Source organism: Oxyura jamaicensis, chromosome 5, assembly GCF_011077185.1.
Source record: "Oxyura jamaicensis isolate SHBP4307 breed ruddy duck chromosome 5, BPBGC_Ojam_1.0, whole genome shotgun sequence".
Taxonomy (NCBI): Eukaryota; Metazoa; Chordata; class Aves; order Anseriformes; family Anatidae; genus Oxyura; species Oxyura jamaicensis.
The window spans coordinates 39,478,705-39,505,111 of record NC_048897.1 but is presented as its reverse complement, the minus strand read 5'-3'; the positions used below and the strand labels follow the sequence as shown (position 1 = coordinate 39,505,111).

Genomic DNA, 26,407 nt, shown 5'->3' with positions numbered 1-26,407 from the left:
TGTTTCTGCTCTAAACACTAGTCCTACTAATAGGTAGATTTCCATGTGCTGATATCTTCGTCAAAAATATAATTTACATGCCCTGGAAAATAGTTAATTTGGACTGTTATAACTCCTGGTCTGCAAACTATCCCTTATTTCTCCACTTGCCAGAGAAAAGAATAAACAGAAGATATTGTTACAGCCTCTTTGGGGGGGGGCAGTTTGTTGAGCCATTTTTAGCTGGCTATTCTTAGCTGGTATCCTGCAAGCAATATATGCACAATTTAAAAGTATGATGCAACAATTTATTAGTTATAACAGACAAAATACACTTAAGATTTAGCAAGCTCTCAGTATTCTACTTCCAGATTCTTTGCTGACCAAAATTCAGGCAGGGGAGGATCAGCTTCTGCAGCTCCCAGGTGTGGCAAAGCATCATCTGCCAGCTTCATCAACACTGATGACAATGTCAGTTCACCTGATGACCCAGCAATTCCTGGGTGACTAGCCCTTGACTAACCTGACTAGCCTTACTATTTTGTTTTCTTTTGTTTTTCCCTTTAGGGGATCAAACCTTTCCATACTGATGTTTTCTTCTTGAATCCATGCACTACTGCCAATCCCTGTTTGTCAATAGTTTTTATCTGTATCTATAATTAAAGTGCAGTCATTCTTTCTAGTAACAGGCAACTAGAAAGCTGTGTTTGGCAGTATTGTCACTGTTTCTGCCATTCCTGTAATGATTATTCCTGTTCAGAAGAGGACCATCCTTTAGAAAACAAAAACAACCCCTGACTCCCCCCCAAACACACACACACACACAAATGAAACCCATTTCAGCCGCTGAGAATTACATAGAAGAATATATCCTGTACAAGATAGTTTATATCCATCAGACAATATTGGTTAACAATACTAAGGATGCTGAATCTGTATGAATTAAAAATAAAATGCCCATTTTGAAGAGGGCAGAGCAACCAGTTAGAAAAATTAGTCACATGCATTTGCTTCTTTAACTAGCTTCACACAATTTATTGAGCTTTCTGTAGCAGTTGCTGCCTGAAAGCAGGCCTATGTGGAACTACACAGCACATGTGATACCAAGATGAGTCTGTGTGAGGCAGCTCCATTTCTGAAAGGAGCATGAGGGCATCACTGGGAACTCTGAGAAGAAGCCAAGGGTGCTTGTGTCTGCCAGGAAAGTGCAGTTACAGGAGGTGACGGTTTCTCACAGGCTCTCACAACTTCTGAAGAACATCATCAGCTACTTCTCAATGAGGGGTGCTCTATGCTTTGGATACCAGCTGGCTACTGATCAGGGAGGATCAGCAACTCCTGCAGCAGGTGGTAGGGTGGAGCCCATTTAAGTGTTGAGATGCCACTGATGCAAGACTGTAAGCTCCCAGCTATGCTGCTGGAGGGGCAGGTGGAGTATGGGAAGTGGGGACTCCGAAGGGTGGTGGAGGCTTGTGACTTCTTATGACTTCTGGCATCAGGAGGATAGCTCCTACAGAAAAGGTCAGTGTCCTGGTAGCAGCTGTGGGCAGGGAAATGTACCCAGTAAGGCAACCAAGCTGGCTGCTTTTAAAGCAATACTGTTATTCCTCATGTATCTTTTCCCACTTAATTTTGTGTGGGCTAGAAGGACTTCTTTCTCTCCTTTACTGCTCTCCTTCAGATCCAACAAGTGCTCTGTGTCCTTTGCTCTACCTCTATGGTGTGCAAGTCAGCATCCTTCTCTGCTATATCTTAAAGAGATGAAATTTGTCTTTATTACCCCCGCTTCTTGGTACCTTAAATTTCCTTCTGTCTCACTTCTCAATATGGTCTCTGTCTGCTCTTGACCTAGTCTGACTCAGAGGACTGCCAGATATTCTGGTTTTCCATTGTTGAAAAGTAAATGATGTCAGGTACAAGTAGTATTTCATTGTCACATAGATTTTGTATGCAATAAACAGCTAATCTAGTCAGGAATTCACAAAGTAAATTAACATATCTGTTTATATATGCAGATTATGTGAAGATTCTGTATAGCTTTTGTTATACACTTCAAGAGCACTAAGATTCTGGATTTATTCTATGTTATTTTGTGTCTGTATCTGAAGACACACCCCTGAAGAAAAGGATACAGCTTAGCACAGACCTTCCCTCAAATCTTGAGGGGGAGAGGGGATCATGGATGTGCACTTCCTTTCCCTTCCTCTCTGATGTTTGGGGAAAAATCACTAGGAAGAGGTTCCACATCCTTTCACTATGATAGCAGGATTCTGAAGCCCTACACACAAGACCTTTGCTGACGTGTATTCTCTCAGTATACCAGTGCTTATGTGCATAGAAAACATGGCTGAGCTTGCTCTGTAACTGGAGGCTGAGCTAACATGCAAGCAGATCTAGTGTTTCAAGCATGCTAGATGCCTCTCTTCAAAAGTGGCTTACAGCTACTGTCCAAAAAATAACTACACGAGGCTAAACATAATATACTAGGATACTTTGGTTTTTCCAAAAGACTTCTTGGTTAAAGACAAATTGGAGAGAGAGAGAGAGAGAGAGAAAAAAAAAAAAAAAAAAAACTTATACTAATCAATTCTCAGTGGATTTTTCTTCTCTGACTTTATGCGGTTGCTAATAGAAGCTGTGTTAACCTTTAGTATTTGCAATGCCTTCTGGCAAAGAGCTCCACTCTTTAACATTTGGATGAAGATCTGGTTAGTTTGAACATGGTATGTTTGTTTCATTAGATGCTCTTCAGATTTGTGCTCAAAGATACTGCTTTGTCATCCACTATTCATTTTTGCTCATCAGTCATCTACTATTCATTTTTGCTCATCGGTTATTTTTTAGGAATTCCAATTCTTTGGTCTTCCTTGTCATCCTTCTATGTAAATCTTCCAATTCTAAGGAATTCTTCCTGAAATCTTGAGTAAGAACTGTACACAATCTTCAGGATGTAGACACATCCTGCAGCTGTACAGAGGCATACTGATACATGTTTTTTTCCATATTTCTCTATTTGTAAGTAATTCTTAGTATTTAATTTATTTTTTTAACCATGGTTGAACAGCAGTCTGACCTCTTCAGCCTTTTCACAGTATAAATATGATACTTTTATAGAGTTTTCTAGAGCAATGAAGTGACTATATAATTGTTCACATTCCCCAACGCTGGTGTTTTTCATTTTCTGCTGACATGCTGGTCAAGATATAGGCATGTTAATTCCACTACTATCTGGGTTAGTAATCATTCTTTTTATGCTTCAACAAAAATGTTATCCTTGCAAAAATGTTGAATAAGCTATGACTTTGTGTCAAACTTGGCATATGAGCACAAGTAGAAACCAATGTAAAGTACATGACTAGGTGGAAGATCATGATTTAAAAAAATGAAATGCTGGGAAGATTTGTTTCATAAAGATAATAAATATGATCTAGAAGGTGACAGCTTTATCTCCGGCTGTATAACTAAGGTTAAGCATAGTATTACAATATCACCTCCATCTTGATGTTGTATTTTGGTTTCTGGAATGGAAAAAATATAGTAAAACCAGCAAACCTAAGAAAAATGAACAAACTTATTTGGGGGGGGGGAAAGGGTAGCACAGCTCATGAAAGGAAGGGGAGCATAGTCTATTTGAGGTAAATGTTCTTTGCTTTAGCAGAAAGAACTTCAGAGACTTTTAATGTGTTCAGAAGAGATAAAGCAGTGTACAAATTGAAAGTCTTTCAACCCACAAGGGCAGAATATTAAGTTCTTAACACATTGCCATAGCTGCAATTAGAGTCTAGAGATGCTCAAATATGGCCTACAGATTGATCTTTAGTAGAGGTTTATTAAACACAGGAAGAAATACCACAAGACACTTGCTCGTCTATTATTTCAAGATTAACTGTCATTCTGTGTTTAATTTCAGAATATGTGAGGGTCTGTTATAGGAACTACTGGATGAAATTCTAAAGGTATTTTTCTATAAGAGATCTGGTGAGATTGTTGCAAAATGTGGTCCAGCATGTAACAGTGATAAGGAATACTAAACTATACAATCCTCACTATAATTGTAACTGGTCTTTGTTCTTATCAGAAATGTGTTGTTGGGCACTGGTGCTCTTTCAAGTCAGTGCTCTGAATATAGGATTGTTTATCTATTCAGTCCAGTTTTATTAGTGCTTGCATACAGAGGACAATGGGGTTGTGCTTGTATAATGTATTATGTTTGTTTGGTCACAGTAGGTGCACTTAGAAACTATTGGGATTGGTAAGATCTACAGAAACATTTAAAACTCTTCTGCTGAGAGAAAGAAATGCTGAAAACCAAGTTTAGCTTTGGAAATTATTAGAACCTGTTACCTGAAAAACTTGGCCTGTAAAGCCAAGAGCTATGTAATTTTTCTTAAGAAATTAGAGTTTCTGGTGAGACTAGGCATTTAACAGAGAGGAGAATTATAACAGTAGTAGGCTCTTTAATCCAGTAAAAGAGACAGATCTAGTGGATGTAAATTGAGTCTAGGCAGCACTTGTGTAGGAAACACAAGATGATGTCACTATGAAAGTAGCTTGCCATTGGAATAATATATGACTACAACATTCTAATACAATGACAACAAAAAAGAAAATCTAGTAAGGCAATAACAAAAAGGAAAATATCCTAATTCTACTAGAGCTTTTCTTGTAACTTAAACAGCTGATATCAAGGGTTGGATGTGTAACAGGGTGGGAATACAAGGACAATGCTCTTCAAGAGAGAGTCCCATGACAATTGTCAGTGGTTCCAGGAGCCATTTGCAGGATGTATATATATGGTCAGATAATCAAAGAAGTTACCTTAAGCAGAGTTCAGTAGGCTGGGTAGCATGGCTGGTAACAAGAGGTGTTCCCCAAAGCTCCCTTGCCCTGCCCCTGGCTGTCAGAGCTTAGTGCAGGGTGGAGTTCACATCTCCAGAGGAAGGGTAATCTCTGTCTCAGGTACTGCATAGAAAAAAGTGGCGGACTTTGGCACCAAATCTCATTTCAATTAATATTTGTTTAGTTGTTACATACTGTCTGGGACAAAACATTCTACGTTACTGACTGGCTTGGTCTGATGGTCTTCGCTCTGTTTGGAGTAGAGATGTGGACACATGAATATGATAGCCAAGAAAATTAGCTTCATCAGCATTCAGCTTTGTCCTTCTAGATAATCTATATTTGAGGCAATGTAATGTTTAACAGAGGAAAACAGCAGTATGAGTAAAGCAGCCAGGAACAGCACAACCCATATGAGTGCAGGACCCTTCTGAATGCAATGTAAGTACCCAGATATCTTTACCTTAAATATTTTGATGCAACTATATGGCATTTAGCTACTGAGTCATGAAGCACATCTGCTTTCAAGGGTGAGACCTGGTTTCTAAGCACTCAAATAACAGCAGAATTTAATTTCAAGAAATATTGAATAGCAACTTGTGGGGATATGATATAGCAGTTCCACAAGTATAACTCTGATCTGAATATTTATCCAAAGTAGTTCTTTCACATCTAGAATAAATCTGCTTCATTAACAAGAGGGAAAATATTCGTACTTCCCAACTGTCAGTCTAGTTTGTTATCCTTAGTGAGGCACCTTAAAACTTACAACAAACCAAAACTCTGGTATGCATGAGGTGTCTTATTTACACTAGTGTGGTCCAGGCAGGATTCATACAGCTAATTTTGCTATGCCAAGCTCCCTGCAAGTCCTGATTTACTCAGATCTCACAGTAAATCTGCAGAAGGACAAGCTGTGTCCTTTTCACCCATATCTGAGTGGACAGAATGCTGATGCAGGTTGGTTGAAATCCCAAGGAAAATCCCTCCTGCTTTTACTGAGCCTGTGTCTCTGGGTGCCTTAGCCATCAGCTGTAAGGTAACTCATGCAATCTTCTTCCCAAAAGCTGTTCCCCTTAAAGTAAGATACTGGGTGAGGTCTGTTTGAAGTTGCTTCTCTAGCTTTTAGTACAAATTTTAACTGGAATAGCTCTCGCCTGTTATCAAATAAGTTCAACATTCTAGACACTACAAAGGATGCTACAAAGCATACCTAAAGGTTCTTATGCTAATAGGTAAGAATAGAAGCTATCAGCAAACAAAAAATGACTACAATGGTCAAAGATACCACAGCCCAGACTATTTCCTGAGTGACTCTAGCTGAGGTACTACATGCCTCATGGAAAGAGGCTTCCCTGCTATACAAAGTTTGGAGAGACAGGAGGGGCCAATTCCAGTGCAGTTGCCTCACGCTCTGGCTGTGAAGGGGCTGCACAAACAGAGGAAGCCATCTGAAAGGCATGCGTCAGTGGAATGGTCGTTTAAAATACTACTAAAATAAAGCAACATGTTCTGATCTAACCAGGTATTTAAGCAGAAAAACATTACTTGCTCCCTTGTAATTACTCACTTTGTATGTTAAAATGAGGCAGGATTGAGGGGTGGGGGGTGGGGGAGGTCACATGACTTCTGGCTGTTGCAATCTTGTGTGTGTTTTTTCCATTGACATAGCTTGGTGACTTGACATAAATATCATTCAGGCACTAATATGGTAATCCTCAATTCTTTGAGGTAAATATAAAAGACGTAAGAGTTGCTCCAAATGTGTTACCTCACCATAAAATGGAGATGAAAAAACAACCAACCTTTTAATTTCTCTTCCTCTGATTTTTCTTTAATACTCATGTGCTTTTTCTCTCCACAAGCTTCCAGTAACAAAGGATTGCTGCAGCTGGAGGAAAGCAGAATTGAAGTGAGCAGTACTGGGTAGGAATTGCATCTACGATCAAAAGCGGCAGCATTTCAAAACTCTGCCATAGAAAAGGCAAAGATCAGGAGATTAACAGCAATTAACAAATAGCTGTTGAAGGTAGTAGCAGAGAGAAATAAAAGATGAGATGTTGACTGACTGTTTTACAGGGTCTGAAACCATTTCTTTCTTTGTCTCTGCAGTAACTGCAAAGGATGATGAAGGCCACCTTCACAGTATCCTTGGTGGTGGCTGTGCTTTACCCTTCTGTTCATAGTGTGATCCAGCCTAACCACCATGATGATGAGCCCCAGGCAACTCACCTCCAGGATCAGCATTCCCATGAGGGAGATCCTCTTGGGTTCTGCCAACGGATAGTCCCCAGCAACACGGACTTTGCCTTCAGGTTTTACAGGCAAGCGTCTGCCCAGGCACCTGGCAAGAACATTTTCTTCTCCCCAGTCAGTGTGTCTGCTGCCTTTGCCCTGCTGGCCCTGGGCTCCAGAGCTGCAAGCCGGGTTCAGGTGCTGGAGGGGCTGGCCTTTAATCTCACCAGCACCCGGGAGGAGGAGATACATGATGGCTTTCGTCATCTCCTCTTCTTGCTGAACCATCCTGGCAGCCAGGTGCAGCTGAGCATGGGGAACACCCTGTTCATGGATGAACACTTGACACCACTGAAAACATTTCTGAAGGATATCCAAAGAACGTACAAGGGAAAAATTATTTCTTTTAATTTCCAGAATTCAACTGAAGCTAAAAAAGTGATCAACGATCACATAAAGAACCAAACCCATGGGAAGATAAATCAAATAGTTGCAGACCTTGATCCAAACTCTCTAATGGTACTTGTTAACTATATTTATTTCAAAGGTAAGTTACACAGAATGTTACTGCAATATCTCAGTTTGGCCTGGACTGAAACAAATATCCCAGATTAATTTTGAATTATTTTTAAAAGAAAGGACAGTGTTAAGATTAAGCCATTATAAGAAACATTGAAAGTTCTCATTCTTTGAAACTTTCTAAATCTAAATTTTTTAAGCTTGCAAACACAAGTTCACTTTGCAATTTTCAAGTTTTATGGAATTGCCGGACTGCAACAGATTTATGCAACTGTAAACTTCTTTATCAGACTTCCTACTCATTTCAAAAATTATTCAGCAATATTTGTACATGCTGTATGAAGTAGCAAAATAGATTCCAAGGACATTTATCAAAAATTGCCAAACAGTTTACTTTACAGTCCATATCTGTTAGATGGGTACATACCTAGGGAGTTGGGCTCTAAATGTTTTACAGCTTGATGGCTTGTAAACCCATTTTATTTATAGGTAGATACAAATACACACACACACCAAGAGGTACTTGAATGTACTGATTTGTCAATGATTAAATTACTCTTAAACTTTATATTGATTTGTAGCAGCATGCAGAACATAAATTGAATTTACCACCCAGAAGACAATGTTAGGAAATAGAAGAACATTCAGTAAAATTGATTTTACTTCAAGTACTCTGTTAAATCTAGGTACCCTAGTCTCAAGTACACTAGTCTGAGGTTTTTCTTTATGATGGGACAGACAAGAGATCAAACTTAGAAAGTAACCAGAGTACAGAAGTGTTTACATTCTATTATTTTTCAATTTTAGTTCTATTCAGTACTTTTTTTAAAAAAAAAAAAAAACCTACAGAATGCCAAACTGTGATAAATTGTGATCCCTGTATGGAAAGTTAAAGTCCTGGAATCAGGACTTTGTTTACTGTAGTAGAGTTATGATCAGGCCCAAAAGTTCAGGTTGTTCTTGCACGTAAGCATTTCCTTTTTGTTACAAGATGAACAGATGAAAAAGCATGGAAGGAGATTAATGTACTACCTTTTAAAAAAGGAAAAAGGTAGTCTTCTGCTGTGGAACTTGCTTTACAAGCAAAATTATTATAAAGAAACTCATTAGTTTCTGGTCAACCATCACTTTCCTCAAATAAAAGGTAAAATAATATGATGAAGTTACTGCATTTTAATTTATTTGCCTTAGAAAACATATTGTATGAGTCCATATGAATTTTAACGTGGGATATTTGACTGGTATTTGAATACATTATAACAAAGATCTTGAATTTTGAATACCTCTGATCTTTGAGTATGAGTGTAAATCTTCATATATGGATTTATCTGTTGTAAATTAGTCTGGACTATATATTAATATATCCTACTTAAAATAAGGATGTAATTATATTCTTTCTCTCTTGGTTTTAAGCCTACTGGGAAAATCCTTTCAATGTGAAGGGGACTCGCAAGGATTATTTCTATGTGAATGCGAAGACCTCAGTTGAAGTGAAGATGATGACTCGAGATAGCTTTTATAAAACATACTATGACAAGACACTGTCTTGCAAGGTGGTGCAGATTCCTTACAAGGGAGATGTTGCAGCATTGTTTGTCCTGCCCAATGAAGGAAAAATGAAATGGTTGGAGAATGCCTTGACAAAAGAAACTGTGTCTAGATGGGAAAAATTACTTGAAAGACGGTAAATTCTAATTTGATGTTTCACGGTAGTCAGAATCTGAAGTCTAAATACTATAATCAAGTTTTACAGTTAATAATTTTGGTGCTCACTGAAGACTTATGTAATGGAACAGACATAAAGAAAAAGGTCAAATGACTTGATGATTTGATACTCTCGGCAACAATTGGAATCAGCATAGCTTTGTGATGAGGGAAGAGCTCTCTGACTTGGGAAATTCACCTTCTTCTCATGTATTTTTAGTTGATCTTAAGTTTCTCCACTTCCTTTCTCTCAAATCCAATGCGTTAATATGAGTAATGCTATAACATAGCAATGAGATCCCTCAGGGAATGGGGTGTGATTTCCAAAAGAAAAACCTTCAGGGCTAGAAAATGAATGCAAATGTATCTACAAACATGTTGACACCACTGCTGCTTGTTTTCCATTCAGGTGGTGGTTGTGGGATTTCAATATATATATATATATTTTTTTTTTTTCCTACCGCATTTTCTCATCCTCCAAACCATTGTCTTCCTATCATTTAGTTGCTATCTTGTATAAATCTGAAGACTAGCTTCTTAGCACAGTTCAAAATATACTTGGGTAGCAATAACTACTGTAAATTTCTTTTGAATTAACAGGAGGATAGAAGTGTATATTCCAAAGCTATCTATTTCTGGCACCTACGACTTAAAGAAAATGTTCATGAATCTGGGTGTTACAGATGTGTTTTCTGACTGGGCTGATCTGTCTGGAATCACAGGAAAGCCTGATCTGAAGGTTTCAAGAGTAAGTCTATCAACAGAAATGATGGTCTGTGGATTCCTCTAACCATTTATCTTTAAGTCATGTTGTGAAATATTTCTTATCACTGGTAATGGTTGGCACTTTGTGAACTAGAACACTTTAGCTAGTACAGTAACTGTAAATTCTCTCAGACTTGTACAAGATCTGGAGATAAGACTGTCTTCCTTCTGACAGGCTGAGACTTGTGGCAAAGCTTGGGAGGGGTATATCACTTGTCCCAGGAACAAAATACAGCTTAGCTTCTGCATGTGAAGGGAGCCTCCATGGATACCTGTTGGGGGTGTTCTGTATGAATGTATTTAGCAGGAAAAATAGCCCTTATTTATAATGTGTGCATTCAGTAATTTAAAGGATTTTAAAGCCTTTTCCATAGAAGACAATGACAAGTGCTAATCACATAAGATGGACCAGATTTGAGGAAAGCATCCCATTTCCGGGGGCGGGGGGGGGGGGGGATAATGTGATGAGATATTAACATTATAACAGCCATTATGAAAGCAGTAATTACAACGTAGTATTTTGGGGCTAGAGAAACAAAGCTTAGTACCAATAGTTTGATATGAAGATTCATTTTTCTACTGTGGTAGAAACTGGTGAGGAATACTGAATGGGAGAACTCTTGCTCATTAAGGCAATGTTGCTAAACACCTTCCACGGTCTGCAGTTGTGTTGTTCATAACCTATCAGCAATTCTGTGAAAGGCAATAGCTCAATTAACTTAGTGCTTATTTAGTCATTTGACACCCATCCTGTATGTATGCTAATTCTTGCTGTGTCTTATTGTAGGCTATGCACAAGTCCCTGCTGAATATTCATGAAAACGGCACAGAGGCTGCAGCAGTCACTGGCACAGACTTTGCTCCTCATTCTGTTCCTCCTGTTGTAAAATTCAATCGTCCATTTTTGTTGTTGATTGTTGATCAATATACTCAAAGCATCCTCTTCATAGGGAAAATTGTAAACCCTAATGAAAAATGATTAGTCCATGACATGTCTTATTGATTTCAATTGCATTCTTGATGCATTTATAGTCTGTAATTAAAGCCATATCAAAGCTGTTACTAACATTTTCTTTTTCCAAAAAAATGATTGAGGCAAGAATGAGGTCAGTCTTAAAACTGCTGTTCTTACTCCCTTTTCCGGTTGAAAGTAACTACCAAGATCTATGTATTAGTGAATTATGAAGAAGTGTATATACTAGCCTTCTATTGGCCAATATATGCTATCTTTGAAAAACAAGGTAAGTATCCACCTGAGAGAAATAGTTTAAATCCTTTTCAGTAAATAATGAATGAACAAACAGCCTGCTCCTGAGTATTGAGTAGGAAGCAAGGAAAATGTTAATGTTTTCTCCAGCTCTTATGTGGTCTTGGAGAGATTATGTGAAAAATTAACATTTAAATGCAGTCCACCTAGGGCTATATTAGGCTTTCTCTTCCACCTGGATGTCTTTGGAAAATCATAAAATAGAATTGTAGAATGTCATGAGTTGGAAGAGACCCATGAGAATCATTGGGTCAAACTCCTCACTCCTCATTGGACTATTCAAAAATTAAACCATATATCTGAGTGCACTGTCCAACTACTTCTTGAACTCGGGCAGGCTTGGTGCTGTGACTACTTCCCTGGGGAGCCTGTTCCACCACCACACTGAGTGAAGAACCTTTCCTGAACACCCAGCCTGGCCCTCCCCTGTCCCAGCTCCATGCCGTTCCCTCGGGTCCTGTCGCTGTCCCCAGAGAGCAGAGCTCAGCGCCTGCCCCTCCGCTCCCCTCGTGAGGGAGCTGCAGGCTGCCATGAGGCCTCCCCTCAGCCTGCTCTGCTCGAGGCTGAGCAAACCAAGGGAGCTCAGCTGCTTCTCACATATGCTTCTCATATATCTTTCTCTCTAGACCCTTCACCATCTTTGTATCCAACCTTTGGATGCTCTTTAATACTTTTATGCCCTTATATTGTGGCATCCAAAACTGCACATGGTACTTGAGGTGAGATTGCACCACTACAGAGTAGAGTAGGAACAATCACTTCCCTCTACAGGCTAGTAATGAGGAGAGAAAAAAAAAAAAAAAAAAAAAAAAAAACTAATTTATTTGTATGAGAAAATGATTGTTCAGCATTCTGAGGATGTCTGTGTCAGTTTGACATCTCTTATTGTGGTCTTATTGATCCAAGGTAGTGTCAAAATCCAGAGTCAAGATTTGGCACTTGTGAGGGTCTGCAGCTCCAAGAAAAGAGATCTGCTAACAAACACAGCTGGTCTTATGTGGTATCAACCTGACTTACTGTTCCATCCCTTGGGTTCAGCAGCAACTATTTAAGAAGGATAAATGTATTTAACACTGCTCAGGTGTAGAATAGCATAGACCCTTTTCAGTGTGTTGTATCTCATTCATTTTCTTTATATATACTGGGCTGGACAATCAAGAATTTTTAGTCAGTAGGTCATGAGGTCAATCTGATAATTATAATTAGTATCTGAGAACAAGTTTTTTGTAGAGCCTATCCTTCCTAAAACAACAGTATCCCCCCCACAAACATACACCCCAGTGCCAAGTCTTTGCAGTTATTGTGTTTTCCTTAGATACTAGATATTCAGGAATAGTCATGTTCACACCCCTTCCTTTCCTGAAGGCAGACAATCACGTACCTCCAACATCCTGGTCAGGCTGAACCTGCAAGAGGAGAGTTAGCATTAGACCAGGAGTGCTGGTAAAGATATTTTCCTGGTAGATTGAAATCCATGTTTACTCCTCCCTGGGTGGTTTGAAGTTTGATTTGGCAAATACATCCTAATGAACTCTCTGCGAACCACACTGGTGATTGATGGATGAAGCAATGATCTTTTGTGACATTGGAAGGGTTCCTAAGGTAAGGGAGACATAACTTAAAATCATGGAGGGGGTTAATCAATTTCAGACCTTGGAAGGAGGAGTCTTTTCCCATACCTTCCTGCCTTTACAGCATTCATAGCTGATGGCATGAATGTCCACTGCTGTCTACTTTGTTTTGTCTTCTTCAAGTTCTCCTTTAAGGTAAAAAACCTTTCACAAGCATCTTAATGTGGAAGCAGTGGCTAAAACAGACCTAGGGGATATTTCAGTTATCCAGACACCCAAAAGGTGTTGCAAGATTATAGATTAAATATAGATTAAATCTTGTGTTTCATCAAGAAATAATGGTTCAGAAAGATATGATTACCTGGAAGTAGTAAAACAAGTATTGAGATTAATTATATTTCCAGAGTTTACATCTATGCTTGTTAACAAAGTGCTCCAAGGTCTATTTTCTGGTTCTGAGCTCAGCTGTCTCATCACAGCCCATTTTGATGTTGCTTAACTGACCCTGCAAGACAGCAGGGCTGCCTATTGGAAATAACTCCTGGCTTGGATTAACCCTGAAAACATGCATAAGACTTGTCTGGAAGGATGGTATGAACAATACCTGTATCAGGAACTGTACTAAAAATACAAGAATGAGTAATTGCAGGCTTAAGGTCTGTGCTCTGGTGCTGTCTAGTATAAAAGTACAAATGGAGACAGAATAATCAACAAGACTGGGAAACTCCCTCTGTCATTTAGCCCTAAAAGCACTAGCACAGCTTTGCTGAATGCTGCTTAGTCATGCTGGAAGGCCTTCACCAGCTACTTCCCAAAACACAAGGGAATTAGAGATCCTTCCCCCTCTGTGGACCAAACTAAGCAGTTCAGGAAACACTTCAAAACCAAATCAAGGCACAAACTGTGAGACTCCCATGCATTTGTTAAGGATGTTTTGACAGGTTCTTCTGACTTGTGCTTTGTGTCTGCTGTCACAATAAGTGCATGTATATTTTCAAAAGGCTGCTCCTCATCAAGGATTTGTCCTGGTCCTCAGATAACACAGCAATACTTTGATGTCACAAATACCTGAAATACCTCACGCGAAAACTTTCATGAAGTAGAAAATATGTAAATTGAATTCTATTACGCTCCAATGTAGATGAACTTAGATACAGTGTAAAATATGCATAGACACTGTCTGCTCTCCCCTCCCCCCCCCCAAAAAAAAATAAAAAATCTTAAAGAGCTTTTTTATGAACCAGAAGGGCTGTCTTTCAATCTTTCTGAAAAAAGTTCAGAGACCTGACAGTTTTTGACTCTTGTGCAAGCCCTTTTCTGGTTGCTGCCCTGACTCTGCAAACTGGATTAAGCTGTCAGAAAAAGGCCATTGGAGAGTCTCCCTTGGCAGATGGATCTCTATTGAGAAAGGCTCAACATCCAAGGCCAATGGCTCTCCTTCCAACAGCCATGCAGAGGCATGCAGAGATGAAGGGGATGAGGTGCACAGCTCCCCATCCCTCAAATCTCACAGTGATGTTAAATAAAGCAGACTATGACTGCAGTAATGCAACTGCCAAACTAGTGCTGAATCAGGGATACGTGTTCAGGTCCCCCATGGTCACTTTACTCTCATAGTGTTAGGCTAAAAGGGAAGCTCATAGATTTTGATTGCTAATTGCTTTTAGAAATGGTTTCACTGACAGATGAGAAAGACAAACGTTGCTATAATCTGATCAAGTAATAACCAGAGAAGCTCTCAAAAGGCCAAATGAATGAGTTGTTTCTGGCATGGCAGACAGACACAAAATCTATTTACATCAAGAAACCCTGAATTTGTTTTTATTTCTTCTTGACCCATGACTGCAAGCAATGTTCCTTTGTTGCTCTTGAGACTGTTATCCCTGGCTCTCATCAGTCCAGTGCCACAAGCAGAACAAGAAAACTACACACCTCAGGAGCAGCATCCACATAAGGGACATCCTTTGGGGTCCTGCCAACAGAGCCCTGCTGTTGTTTCCAGCAACATGAACTTTGCCTTCAGATTTTGCAGGTAAGTAACCACCCAGACATCTAGCAAGAATGTTTTCTTCTCCTCAGTCAACATCTCCACTATCTTTGCCCTGCTGATCCTGGGCTCCAGGTCTGCCATTTGTGCTCAAGTTCTTACCTTTAACGTCATCAACAGCTGGGAAGGTCTAACACCTTCCTTTACTATCATTTATTCCAGCTGCTAGATCTTTTAAAAAAATCCTGAGCGTTACATGGCATCTCTGTTTCTGTATACTTAATTAAAATTTTGGGTCAACAGTCATAATGACTTGAGTTTGATGTATCTTTTGGGAAAAAAAAAAAAAAAAAAAAAAAGAACAAGAAATTCAAGGTGTAATTCAATTTGAAACCCATATTTTGGTTCTATAGAATTTATCCACCATTACTTTCTTTTTCTCCCTTTTTATCTTAGTGATTTTTCTGACTAGTTTTGAAAAGCCTTTGCAGTGTCAAGTGGATCTACAGTCCCTGTATCTTCATGTGGGAACTTTGTGGAAAATATTTCAGTAAAACTTGAGATGAGTTCTCAGTGAGGGATACTCATCTTGAACATTAAAATGCTTTTGGATTAATACCAATGGAATTCACATCAGGCCTTAGATAGATGTTTGCTCTTGGAAACACCATTTAAGTGCTGGAAGATTAGGCACAGACAAGGCAGAAAACTTACAATATTGTTTTCTGCAAACTGATGAAAGTGATCATCTGAAGTTAAATGCCTATTCTGAGAATCACACCCTGGTAATACAAGAACTTTATTTCCTTCTGAGATAAAACACAGAGGAAAATAATACTATTATTTGATTCTGTTTATATGATTTTCGTCTAGCAAGCTCTGAGTTCATGTGAAATTTTAGTTCAGAGATTCCTATTGCATTAGCTAAAGAGGCAGAAAACAGTGGTCAAGTTTCTATTCTCAGTTCTATCACAGACTTTCTCCTCAGCCTTCAGTTTTTTTTTTCCTTCTATCACTCATGCTGTTTTAGAATTGAAGCCAGCAGGACTATCCCTGTCCAACAAAAAAAAAAAAAGTCTGAATATTTGTAAGATACACGAAGATTAGAGTTGGGATGTCCTTCAGAGAGAAGTAGATAAAATTACTGGGAGGAATTGATTTTTATTCCAGTTAGAGAAGTTTTGCAATGATGCTAGTCTCCTGATATTAATAGCTATTTATGTCAAGAGGCTTATTTAGATAAACTTTTGCAGACAGACCTTCAGTTCTACATCTTTTTAAGGCAACAAGTTCACATTTCCCTTGCTCTAACGTTACCATCTTGCTGATGTTTTTCTTCCAAAAATCCTTTGCCCTGGAAAACCCAGAAATATAAATTGCAAAGCTGGTATATCATAATTTGATGATCAGGCATGGACTGGAGTAGCTTATTGATATGGGATAAAACTACTCCTGTAAGGAGGAACCAAAACACAATGTATAACTCAGCAGAGTCACTGGCTCCTCACTTAACAGTAGGAAAAGGAATAATTAAATTATTCCCTTAATTACTTCCACATTATCAGGCCAATTGGAAAAGCACTTATTTCAGTCATTTGTAAGAATTCCCTGGCTCCTGGAGCAGGAGTTCTTCCATCTCAGCCACTGCTTTCCTCAAAGAACCCAGGGATTCTGTACACTGCTCTGCAAATTTACACTGCAAGGTTATCCTTCCTGCAAAACTCTGCACAGACTTTCCAGCTTAGCCTCATATTTCACAGTGACATCCATTCTGGGTACAGGATTTTCAGTGCAGACATTTGCACCAATGCATAGAAAAATGAAAACAAACAAAAAAAAAAAAACAAACAAGCAGACAAACAAACAAACAAAAAACACACAGCTTTATGGTCTCTGGGATACCACAGACTCTGCAATCTGGCAAGTATGCTGGTGATACCCATGTGGGTGATTCAGCCTCATTCTCCATTGCATTCACAGGAGAGACGTGTTTTCCAAAAGCACCTATTTTTTTCCTGGCATCTAGTACCTAGGGGAGCTTTGCACAGGATTAGGTGTGGCTGGTGCATTCACTAAACATGCTGATCTGAAAACATGGAGAAAGCGATTGCTTCAAAGTTTTCAAACAAAAATGGTCACCTATGGTCCTGATGAGACTGATGTTCTTAACCTTGCCTAGGATGAGAGTTGGGCCAGAGTCAGAGAAGGTCTGGGAGTGGTGAGCAGGGACAGGAGCAACTTCCCACTCTCTTTTCTGACACCTGAGTGCTACTGCATGTCCTGGGAGAAAACAGAGGAATTGCTGCAGATGCTCTGCTCTTCTCAGCAATTCCACCCTGAAAACTGTAGCATCCTTCAGATGATTAGCCAAGTATTAGGGATGGGCTGAAAGATTCATACTATCTATGTCAACAAGCCTAGACTTGAGAAAAATAACTTGTCTTTGCTAGAGTTAAGCAACAGCATACTTGATCCTGCTGAACCTTGATCACTTTAAGTAACACTGTGATAAACTTTCTGGGGACTTGTATACATTGTGAAAAAAGCTCTCTAAATTTGAAATTCTGACCAACTCTTGCTTGTAAGAGATAGCAATGACATAAAAGTAACTACATTGGGTAGGTTCTTATGTGTAAGATGAATTGTAGATTTACTTAGAGTGAAATTAGGTACATTGAATGGAAATAATTAGTCATTGCTTATTAGGATGAGCACCATTCATCTCATCCTTAAATAACCTTCTAAATAGTTAAGTAGTGCCTATTTATCTCAGCTCACTCTGAGAAGGATCCCAGTGTAAGTAACATGTAATATGTATATAAATCTTGCCTATCCTATGCATATGTAGCAAGGGGGTAAGAAGATATCTCTTTCCCTCAGCTAATATTTTGCCATGATAAAGTCTCCCCTTTTTTTCTATCATATTTTGGCAGCTTTTCAAGCCATGCTGTTACTTCGCTTTTCATCTACTGTTTCTGTAGTTTCCAAAATACCCATCAAAGGCCTCTCCAGAATTTACCTAATACTCCTCCTGATTATCATTTATATAATAATTTGGTGAACTCTTCAAAGAACATGAGTTAGTGTATATCTGCAGTATGAACTGCAAGGCAACATGGAGAAACTGAGCTGTTCCTGACAAAACTTGCTGCTGCTTCAGGAAACCAGTTAGATGTCATCCTGGCATAGGATGTCCCATGCAAAGAGTTCAGTAGGACACACCACCCTTTTTACAACCAGACATTATTCAGGCCCTATCTTAGATGACCAGTTCTTCTAGTATTCTGTTTTCTAAAGCTCATTTACCACTGCTCTGCCACACTGCCTTGCAAAGCTCTTTTGTCCACAGTTTAGTTCAAACATAAGAATAGCAAGGCCATTGCTCTTGCTCTATTCCCAGAGACCTAGATGCTGGCATTATTTTGTTTATATGACAGGAAAATAGACTTACAATGTTTGATGTCCAAAAAAATAAATAGCTTACTCAGTCTTTACCTTGCAAATAAATCTTATTTGCTCTGTTTAATATTTACCAGTGGGCATTGACTTAATACTAGCCAGCAAAAGGAAGAATAGGGAAGGAGCACTGTGAAAGAGAGGTCCAGCAGACTCTTTAAACTGCACTGTAAGTACCATACTATACTTTTTTAAGAAGACTTTGAATCCTTGTTGTTTGTAATTTCTGCCATTTATTACACAATATTAATTATTGAATGATTTTGTGACTGAAGTACTGCAAAGTACAGCTTCAAACTCTTCAGAAGGGATGGGTTAGGAAGGAGAGACGGGGCTGGGGAGCATTGTAAGTTACAGAGTTTTTTGATTGTCTAGAGCTGGACAAGGGTGATGACAGGGTTGAGAGTTTATCGGTAAGAACTAGGAGAAGACCAGGGAGGCAGATGTCATGGTGGGAGTCTGTTATAGACTGCCCACCCAGGCTGAAGAGGCAGATAAAATATTCTATAAGCATCTTGGAGAAGTCTCACAATCGCTAGCTCTTGTTCTTGTAGGGGACTTCAAACTACCAGATGTCCTCTGGAAATACAACATAGCAGAGAGGAAACAGTCTAGGAGGTTTCTGGAGTGTGTGGAAGATAAATTCCTGACACAGCTGGTGAGCGAGCCAACTTGGGATGATGCCCCACCAGACCTTTTGCAGAGGATGGAGGCTGTCTTGGGCACAGCAGTCATAAATTAATAGGTTTTGAACCTTGGAAAATTAAGACTGGACTTCTGGAGGGCAGACTTTGGCCTGTGTAGGAGACAGGTTGGTGGAGTCCCTTGGGAGGCAGTCCTCAAGAGCAAAGGAGTCCAGAAAGGCTAGGTACTCTTCAAGAAGAAAATTTTAAAGGCTCAGGAGCTGTCTGTCCCCACGTACAAAGAGATGGGCTGGTGCAGAACTGCCTGGCTGAACAGAAAGTTGTGGCTGGAGCTCAGAAAGAAAAAGAGGATTTATGACTGTACTGGGTCTGGCTGGAATGTTAACTTTCCCTGCAGCAGCCCATACAGTGCTGCGCTCTGCACTTGTAGCTAGAACAGCAGTGGTATCACACCGGTGTTGTGTCTGCTGCTGAGAAGTGCTGGCACAGCATCAGGACTTTCTCTAACCCTCCTAGGGGGTGGGCAAAAAAGTGAGAAAGAAACATCACCAGGGCAGCTGACCTAAACCAACCAAAGGGATATTCCATACCATATGATGTCACACTCAGCAATAAGAGGTGGAAAAAGGAAGAAGAAGGGAGGGGTGGGCTCTCGTTGGGAAAACGTCCGTCCTCCTCCCGAACACTGGCATTGAGGCCCTACTTCAAGGACGTGGTCAAGCATCACTCATTTGTGGGAAGTAGAGAGTAATTTCTTTCCTCTGCACTTCCACATAGCCTTTACTTGTTTTGTTTTGCTATTTCCTTTCCCACTCCCTCTTCCCCTTTCCCTTTTTTTTCCCCTTTAGTTGAATTGTTTAATTAATAATAATATTTCCTTAATAATATTTTTTTTCCTCTTTAATTAAATTATCCTTATCTCAACCCGTGAGTTGTTCTTTCCTTTACTTCTTCCCCTCCTCATCTGAGGAGGGGGAGTGAGAGAGCGGTTGTGGTGTTCAGCTGCCTAGCATGGTAAAACCACCACAATGACCTTTGGAAGAAGGGGCAGGCCACTTAGGAGGACTATAAAATGTTGTGAGGGTGTGCAGATAGGAAATCAGAAAGGCCAAAGCCCAGCTGAAGCTCAATCTATCTACTGGTGTTAAAGACAATATAAAATGTGTTTTTGTTTTGTTTTGTTTTTTTTAGGCTGAGGTAGCTGACCAGTTGTTCTGTGGGTACTCAGTCCCCTGAGCTGATAGATAGGGTGCAGAAAGAAGCCCTCATAATCCATGAGGAAATGGTTAGCAACCTGCTAAACCACTTAGATGTACATAAGTCTATGGGGCCAGATGGGATCTACCCAAGGGTACTGAGAGAGTTGGCTCACAAGCCACTTTCCATTATTTATCAGTGGTCCCGGCATCAGGGAATGTCCTAGTCAACTGGTAGCTAGCAAATGCAATGTCTGTCTACAAGAGGAGATGGAAGGAGGACGTGGAAAACTACAGACATGTCACTCTGACATCAATGCTGGGGAAGCTCAAGGAGAAGATTATCCTGAATGCCATCATGCAGCACCTACAGGCCAACCAGGCAATCAGGCCCAGTCAGCACAGGTTTATGAAAGGCAGGTCCTGCCTGATGAACCTGATCTCCTGCTCTGACAAGGTGGTGTGTTCAGTGGATGAAGGAAAGGCTGTGGATGCAGTCTTCCTAGACTTCAGTAAGGCTTTTGACACCGTTTCCCACATTGTTCCCCTGAAGAGGCTGGCTTCTCATGGCTTGGATGGGTGTACACTTTGTTGGTTTAAAAACTGGCTGGTCAGCTGGGCCCAAAGAGTCATGGTGAATGGAGTTAAATCCAGCTGGAGGCCAGTCACAAGTGGTGTCCCTCTGGCCTCGGTACTGGGCCCAGTTCTCTTAGATATTTTTATCAATTATCTGGACAAGGAGATCAAGTGCACCCTCAGTAAGTTCCCAGATGACACCAAGTTGAGCAGCAGTGTTGATCTGCTCACAGGTATGAGGCTCTACAGAGGGATCCGGATAGGCTGGGATTATGGGCTGAGACACACTGTATGAGGTTCAGCAAGGCCAAGGGCCAGGTCCTGCACTTGGGGCACAACAACCTCATGCAATGCTAAAGGCTGGGGGAAGAGTGGCTGGAAAGCTGCCCAGTGGAAAAGGACCTGGGTGTATTGGTTGATAGCCAGCTGATTATGAGCCAGCAGTGTGCTCAGGTGGCCAAGAAGAACAACAGCATCCTGGCTTGTATCAGGAATATCATGGCTAGCAGGACTAGGGAAGTGATTGTTCCTCTGTACTCAGCTCTGGTGAGGCCGCACCTTGAGTACTGCGTTTGGTTTTGGGCTCCTCACTACAAGAAGGCCATCAAGGTGCTGGAGCATGTCCAAAGAAGGACAGCAAAGCTGGTGAAGTGTCTAAAGAACAAGTCTTAAGAGGAGCAGCTGAGAAAAGGAGGCTCAGGGGAGACCTTATCACTCTCTACAATTAACTTAAAGGAGACTCTAGCAAGGTGAGAGTCGATCTTTTCTCCCAAGCACCAGGTGGTAAGACAAGAGGAAATGGCCTTAAGTTGCACCAGGGGAGGTTAAGGTTAGATATTAGGAAAAATTTCTTCACTGAAATGGTTGTGAACTATTGGAACAGGATGCCCAGGGAAGTAATTGAGTCACCGTCCCTGGTGGTCTTCAAAAGATGTGAAGATATAAAGCTTAGTGACATGATTTAATGGTGGACTTGGCAGTGCTAGGTTAAATGTTGGGCTAGGTGATCTTGGAGGTCTTTTCCAGCCTAAATCATTCTGTGATTCTATGCTATGATTCTATGATTTTGTTTTGTATCAGTAATTGGAAATTTTGCTTCTTAGAGCATTCTGTATGTCAGGAGCAGGATTCAGTCACTGATACAGCTCCTAGGTACAGTGCCAGGATGACTGGGAGATACAGTCCCAGGTGAATATTCATCTTCAATTGATTCCAAGGTGAAACACCAAACTATGTCTCTGCTCCCAGAGGAGTAAATTCGAGTGCAGCTGAAGTCATAATGAGATCATGGGCACTTCAGAAACACTTCAGCAAAAAATAGTTCTTCTGCTACAGTGCTTATTAAAAGCATGGGGGCAACAGGTAAACTCAGCCGTGCACTTAGAAATAACCTTAGAAATGCAATGAGGCCATGCCAGAGGCAAGGACTGTTTCCTCATGAAAACCTACACAATATCAATTCTTCCCTGGTGGTGTCACATTAGTATCATTCTTTGCTTGTTGATTAGAGGCTGACAGAACAGATTAGAAAAGGACTGGCCAGGAGGCCGAGTGGAAAACTACTTATATTCAGAGCAGTAATCCTGCTTATCCTGATATCTGAAAATCAGTAAATCAGTATCTTAAATAATATAACTGCTTTTATGCAGGAAATGTAACATTCTCTAGATCTAAAAGGTTGTTAGGTTGTTTGTTTTTGTTTTTGTTTTTGTTTTTGTTTCTTAACAGAACCATTCGGAATGAAAATTAAGTCTGCGCTGTATTTGTCTTTGGTGCTTGTGGGGCTTCAAGTCCAGGCTTATCATATACCCAGCCACAGTGATGAACAGGAGGACCAACACACACCTCATTCCCCTGCTGAAGGGGAAAACCTGGCTCACCTCAAGATAGCCCCCAGCAATGCTGACTTTGCATTTAGATTTTACAAGCAGGTCACAGAGGAGGAAGGTAACAAGAACGTTTTCTTCTCTCCTTTGAGCCTCTCCACTGCCTTTGCAATGCTCTCCCTGGGTGCCAGAGCACACACGCTCAGTCAACTGCACAAATGCCTCGCTTTCAACCTGACAGAGCTGGAGGAGCGGGAGATCCATGTCGGCTTTCAGAGACTCCTCCAGCTGCTGAATGATCCTCACCGAGAAGTCCAGTTGAGTATGGGCAATGCCCTCTTCATAAATAATGAACTGAAACTGCGCCAAAAGTTTTTGGAAGATGTCACAACTTTTTATGATTCTGAAGCTATTTCTAGTGACTTCCAGAATTCTGAAAAGGCTGTAAATGAAATCAATAACTATATAAAAACAAAAACCCATGGCAAATTTGTTGACTTCCTGCAGAATCTTAGTCCAGATGCTTTGATGATTCTGATTAACTATGTTTACTTTAAAGGTGAGTGACAAACATTGGTAACAGTTATATACATAAGCTCTGGAAGTCTGTCCAGACCTAAGAAACAAGTATATATATATCCATATATTTCACATTGTGAACTTAAGATATCATCTAATTTTAAATGACATATGGAAATATTTGAAAGACAGATATGAAGAATCATCTCCTGTAAGTAAAAAAATAATAATAATAATAAAAAGGAAGAAGAAAAGATGGAAGTAGTAATCAATCCCATATCATTTTAAATCAGTCTCTGAGCTTAAAATATTCAGAAGGGATGAATTTATCATCATTTTTTGAAAGGCACAGCTCTTTGTGCAGGACATGGTCAAAGTGAAACATGGACGGCACAAAAGAAAGCAATAACCCTGGAGCCCATACAATGGGATTCACGGAGGTTTTACCATCAACTTAGTAGATGAAGGCTCAGGTCTTTTCCTCAACTTGTATTTTCATTGTGTCATTTTTATTTAAACAATTGAAATGATACAAAGCTTCTTTCCATGACCAGGGAAAAAATGTCCTTAAATTGAGATAGACTTGTTGTTGAATTTACTGTTCAAATATAATATTTTGAGCATCAACTAATGTGTCATGCACTTATCCATCCCTTGTTCAGATTATTCAGTTCTATACTCTTTCTTTTATCGAAAGGCTACTGGGAAAAACCTTTCAAGAGTTTCCACACCAGAGATGATGACTTCTTTGTGGATGCCAAGAATTCTGTTAAGGTCAAAATGATGTATCAAAGCAAAGTCCATAATATCCATCGGGATGAGAAGTTGTCTTGCTGGGTAGTAGAAATCCCATATAAAGGAAATGTTGCTGCCTTCTTTGTTCTGCCTGATGAAGGGACAATGAAGCAGGTGGAAGATGCTCTGCTAAAAGACACAGTGTCTAATTGGAGCCAATCACTTGAAGAAAGGTAATCTTTTGACTGCTCTTTTGTTTAAGCTTTGAACAGACCATAAGTACTCATCCAGGCAAGGCAAAGCATAGGATGCCACAAGGAGTAGCTAAACACAGCTCTAAGGAGCAAGCATTGCACAGATCCCTTACGTCAAAGGAGATACCAGATTTCATACATTAGAGGAACCCTCTCCTCAGTTCCTCCAGACACAGCCGTGCAAGCACTACCACCTGTGGGAATCCTGCACTTGGGAACATTGCCCCCAGCAGCCCAGCTGGACAAGGGAGGATCCAATCTGAAAGGAAATTTCTCTTCCTGGAAAGTGTCTGGATGATGCTTTTCAGCCGTCACTTTCAGAAACAAGTACTGTGTCCCTGCACCACTGATTAGACTGTGGCTGGTAGGAGAGGTACCTCATTTTCTATTTCTCTGATGGGGGATTTATTACTGTCTTAACCAGACCTAGGCTCCACAGGTATTTTTGATGGATGTGTACCTCTTATATCAGCCCTTGTATTGAAAGATCTTGCAATTATAAACTCACTTTTTAACTCACTTTTTTTTCTTTTTTTCTTTTTTTTATTTTTTAAGAGCAATCGAACTTTACCTTCCAAAATTCTCCATCTCTGGCTCCTATGATGTCAAGAGCCTGTTTATAAAAATGGGTGTGACAGATGTATTCAGTAAGAATGCTGACCTCTCTGAAGTGGCAGAAGGTGACCGCCTTGTGGTTTCCAAGGTAAGTATGCAAGCAGGGATGGTGATCAAAAGATTTGCCTTCTGCACTTACATGCTGGTTTTATCTTCACAAATAGACTGATCCCACTTCTGGATTGCAGCCATGGCTCACTTATGGTAATAAAAGAAGTTTAGAGATTAGATGGTTATTTTTCTTAGAGTTAGCATTAAATTGTTTCCTGCATAACAATCCTGCAAATTTACTTTAAAGTCCCTGATGAAGAGAATGGAGTTGGAAAGGATAATGTGAATAATTTCACAAAAATCTGGTGTAAAGTAATTAATACAAAAGTAATTATATAAATTTGAGAATAGTCTTCTTATTCTATGAATATGCCTTTCATTACTGAATTAACTGATCACCTCAAAATTGGCACGTCACTATTGTCAGCTCTTAGCAGAAAGAGGTTTTCTGCATACACATAAATTAATGCAAAAGGAAAACATTCTTCCTCGGTGTTAGATATTAAGGACAAAATCTTATTCAAAGAAACAATTGAACAATAAATGCTCTCCATGCTGCTTAGTCTCTGCAAGCAGCCAAGCTTGACTCTGCCAGAGTGGTAAATAAAATTCTCCCTTAACTCAGAGAAAACTTTGCTTGTCTTGGAAAAACTGGACAAGAGAATCTTCCTCACATCAGTTCTACATTCATTCTGTGCTTTCTTTTGAAAATTCCTTCTCATAGTGTTAAAGCAAGCAAGTTTGTCCCCAGATGCTTCTCACTATTTTGTGTCTAAATTTTAATCTTTATTTCCTTTACAGGCAATTCACAAGGCTGAGGTGGATGTTAATGAGAATGGTACAGAGGCAGCTGCAGTGACCATGATAGAATTGGTACGGTTGTCTGAAGTTTTCCCTCTTCCTCATGTCATCAAATTCAACAGACCCTTCCTGATGTTGATTGTTGACAAAACAACCTACAGCATCCTCTTCATGGGGAAAATTGTGAATCCAACTGTCAAGGAAGGCTAGGCCAGAGCACTTGTACTTCATAGAGCAGAGAAGAGAGCTTGTGCACATCCCAGTGACTTCTTTGCAAGAAGAGACTGGAATTGATCCTTAATTAAAAAATAAAACCATTTGACATGATGTTATTCCTCACTTTCTATAGACAGCTGGGGACAAGTGGGAGTAGGCCTTGTATACCAAATATCCCAGGGCAAAAACCCTGCCATGGGATCTTCAGCAGACAAATACTTCCCTGCCTTGCTTACTCATCACTGGTGCCACAGACCCTTGCATGCAATTAAACCCTCCCTCTCCTGGCTGGTAATATCCCTATGTCTCTAATGTCATATATATCCAGTTCTCAGCTCAGGAACTCCACAAATCTATCATCGCCATCTGAGGAACCTTCCATTCCTTCTCTTCTGTTGAACTGTGAATTCCAGAAGTCTTCTTTTTCTCTGAAATCTTTAATGTATTCAGTGTCTGAGGATGAAAACAGAAACGCAAACCCATGAAATGTTTCCTTGCCTAGAGGATGGAAGCTCCTGGGTTCAGAATAATCCTTTTCCCTCCAGTCCAGCCACTGCTTCCTACAAGCACAAATTACTTGATCCCATCTACGTTCCTCATTAGTTTCTTTGGAAGGGGCCCAACTTTTCTGGATGGGCAAGAATCTAACTTC

General features: G+C 40.0%; 2 protein-coding genes and 1 long non-coding RNA gene across 4 annotated transcripts; 2 read left to right on the top strand and 1 right to left on the bottom strand.

The window, feature by feature from the left end:
- Window positions 1-273: 273 nt before the first annotated feature.
- On the bottom strand, window positions 274-7,189 carry LOC118167719. The gene is made up of 3 exons (XR_004751237.1): window positions 7,051-7,189; window positions 4,798-5,068; window positions 274-1,519 (listed from the first exon to the last, which is right to left on the bottom strand). It is a non-coding gene; the product is annotated as an uncharacterized LOC118167719 (long non-coding RNA).
- LOC118167718 (alpha-1-antitrypsin-like) lies at window positions 1,370-11,143 on the top strand. 2 transcript variants are annotated; one of them, XM_035327475.1, is made up of 6 exons: window positions 1,370-1,500; window positions 6,684-6,847; window positions 6,931-7,600; window positions 8,986-9,256; window positions 9,877-10,024; window positions 10,829-11,103. In XM_035327475.1, exons 3-6 carry the CDS (start codon window positions 6,943-6,945, stop codon window positions 11,018-11,020), a joined length of 1,269 nt encoding a protein of 422 aa, XP_035183366.1. In that variant the 5' UTR covers window positions 1,370-1,500; window positions 6,684-6,847; window positions 6,931-6,942; the 3' UTR covers window positions 11,021-11,103. The 2 variants fall into 2 exon arrangements, with proteins under 2 accessions (XP_035183366.1, XP_035183365.1); XM_035327474.1 differs by lacking the exon at window positions 1,370-1,500 and adding an exon at window positions 5,103-5,259 and having other exon boundaries at window positions 10,829-11,143.
- A 7,193-nt stretch (window positions 11,144-18,336) lies between these two features.
- On the top strand, window positions 18,337-25,866 carry LOC118167717 (alpha-1-antitrypsin-like). The gene is made up of 5 exons (XM_035327473.1): window positions 18,337-18,491; window positions 22,467-23,123; window positions 23,781-24,051; window positions 24,628-24,775; window positions 25,540-25,866. The coding sequence occupies exons 2-5, from the start codon at window positions 22,478-22,480 to the stop codon at window positions 25,747-25,749; spliced, it is 1,275 nt and encodes a 424-aa protein (XP_035183364.1). The 5' UTR covers window positions 18,337-18,491; window positions 22,467-22,477; the 3' UTR covers window positions 25,750-25,866.
- Window positions 25,867-26,407: the final 541 nt, after the last annotated feature.

What these genes read in the sequence shown, in the direction of transcription:
- LOC118167718 (XM_035327474.1), top strand. Translation starts at nt 6,943, where the DNA reads ATGATGAAGGCCACCTTCACAGTATCCTTGGTGGTGGCTGTGCTTTAC. An exon ending in TAACTATATTTATTTCAAAG is followed by an intron (nt 7,601 to 8,985) that starts GTAAGTTACACA and finishes CTTGGTTTTAAG; the next exon opens with CCTACTGGGAAAATCCTTTC. An exon ending in CTGATCTGAAGGTTTCAAGA is followed by an intron (nt 10,025 to 10,828) that starts GTAAGTCTATCA and finishes GTCTTATTGTAG; the next exon opens with GCTATGCACAAGTCCCTGCT.
- LOC118167717 (XM_035327473.1), top strand. Translation starts at nt 22,478, where the DNA reads ATGAAAATTAAGTCTGCGCTGTATTTGTCTTTGGTGCTTGTGGGGCTT. An exon ending in TAACTATGTTTACTTTAAAG is followed by an intron (nt 23,124 to 23,780) that starts GTGAGTGACAAA and finishes TTTTATCGAAAG; the next exon opens with GCTACTGGGAAAAACCTTTC. An exon ending in ACCGCCTTGTGGTTTCCAAG is followed by an intron (nt 24,776 to 25,539) that starts GTAAGTATGCAA and finishes TTTCCTTTACAG; the next exon opens with GCAATTCACAAGGCTGAGGT.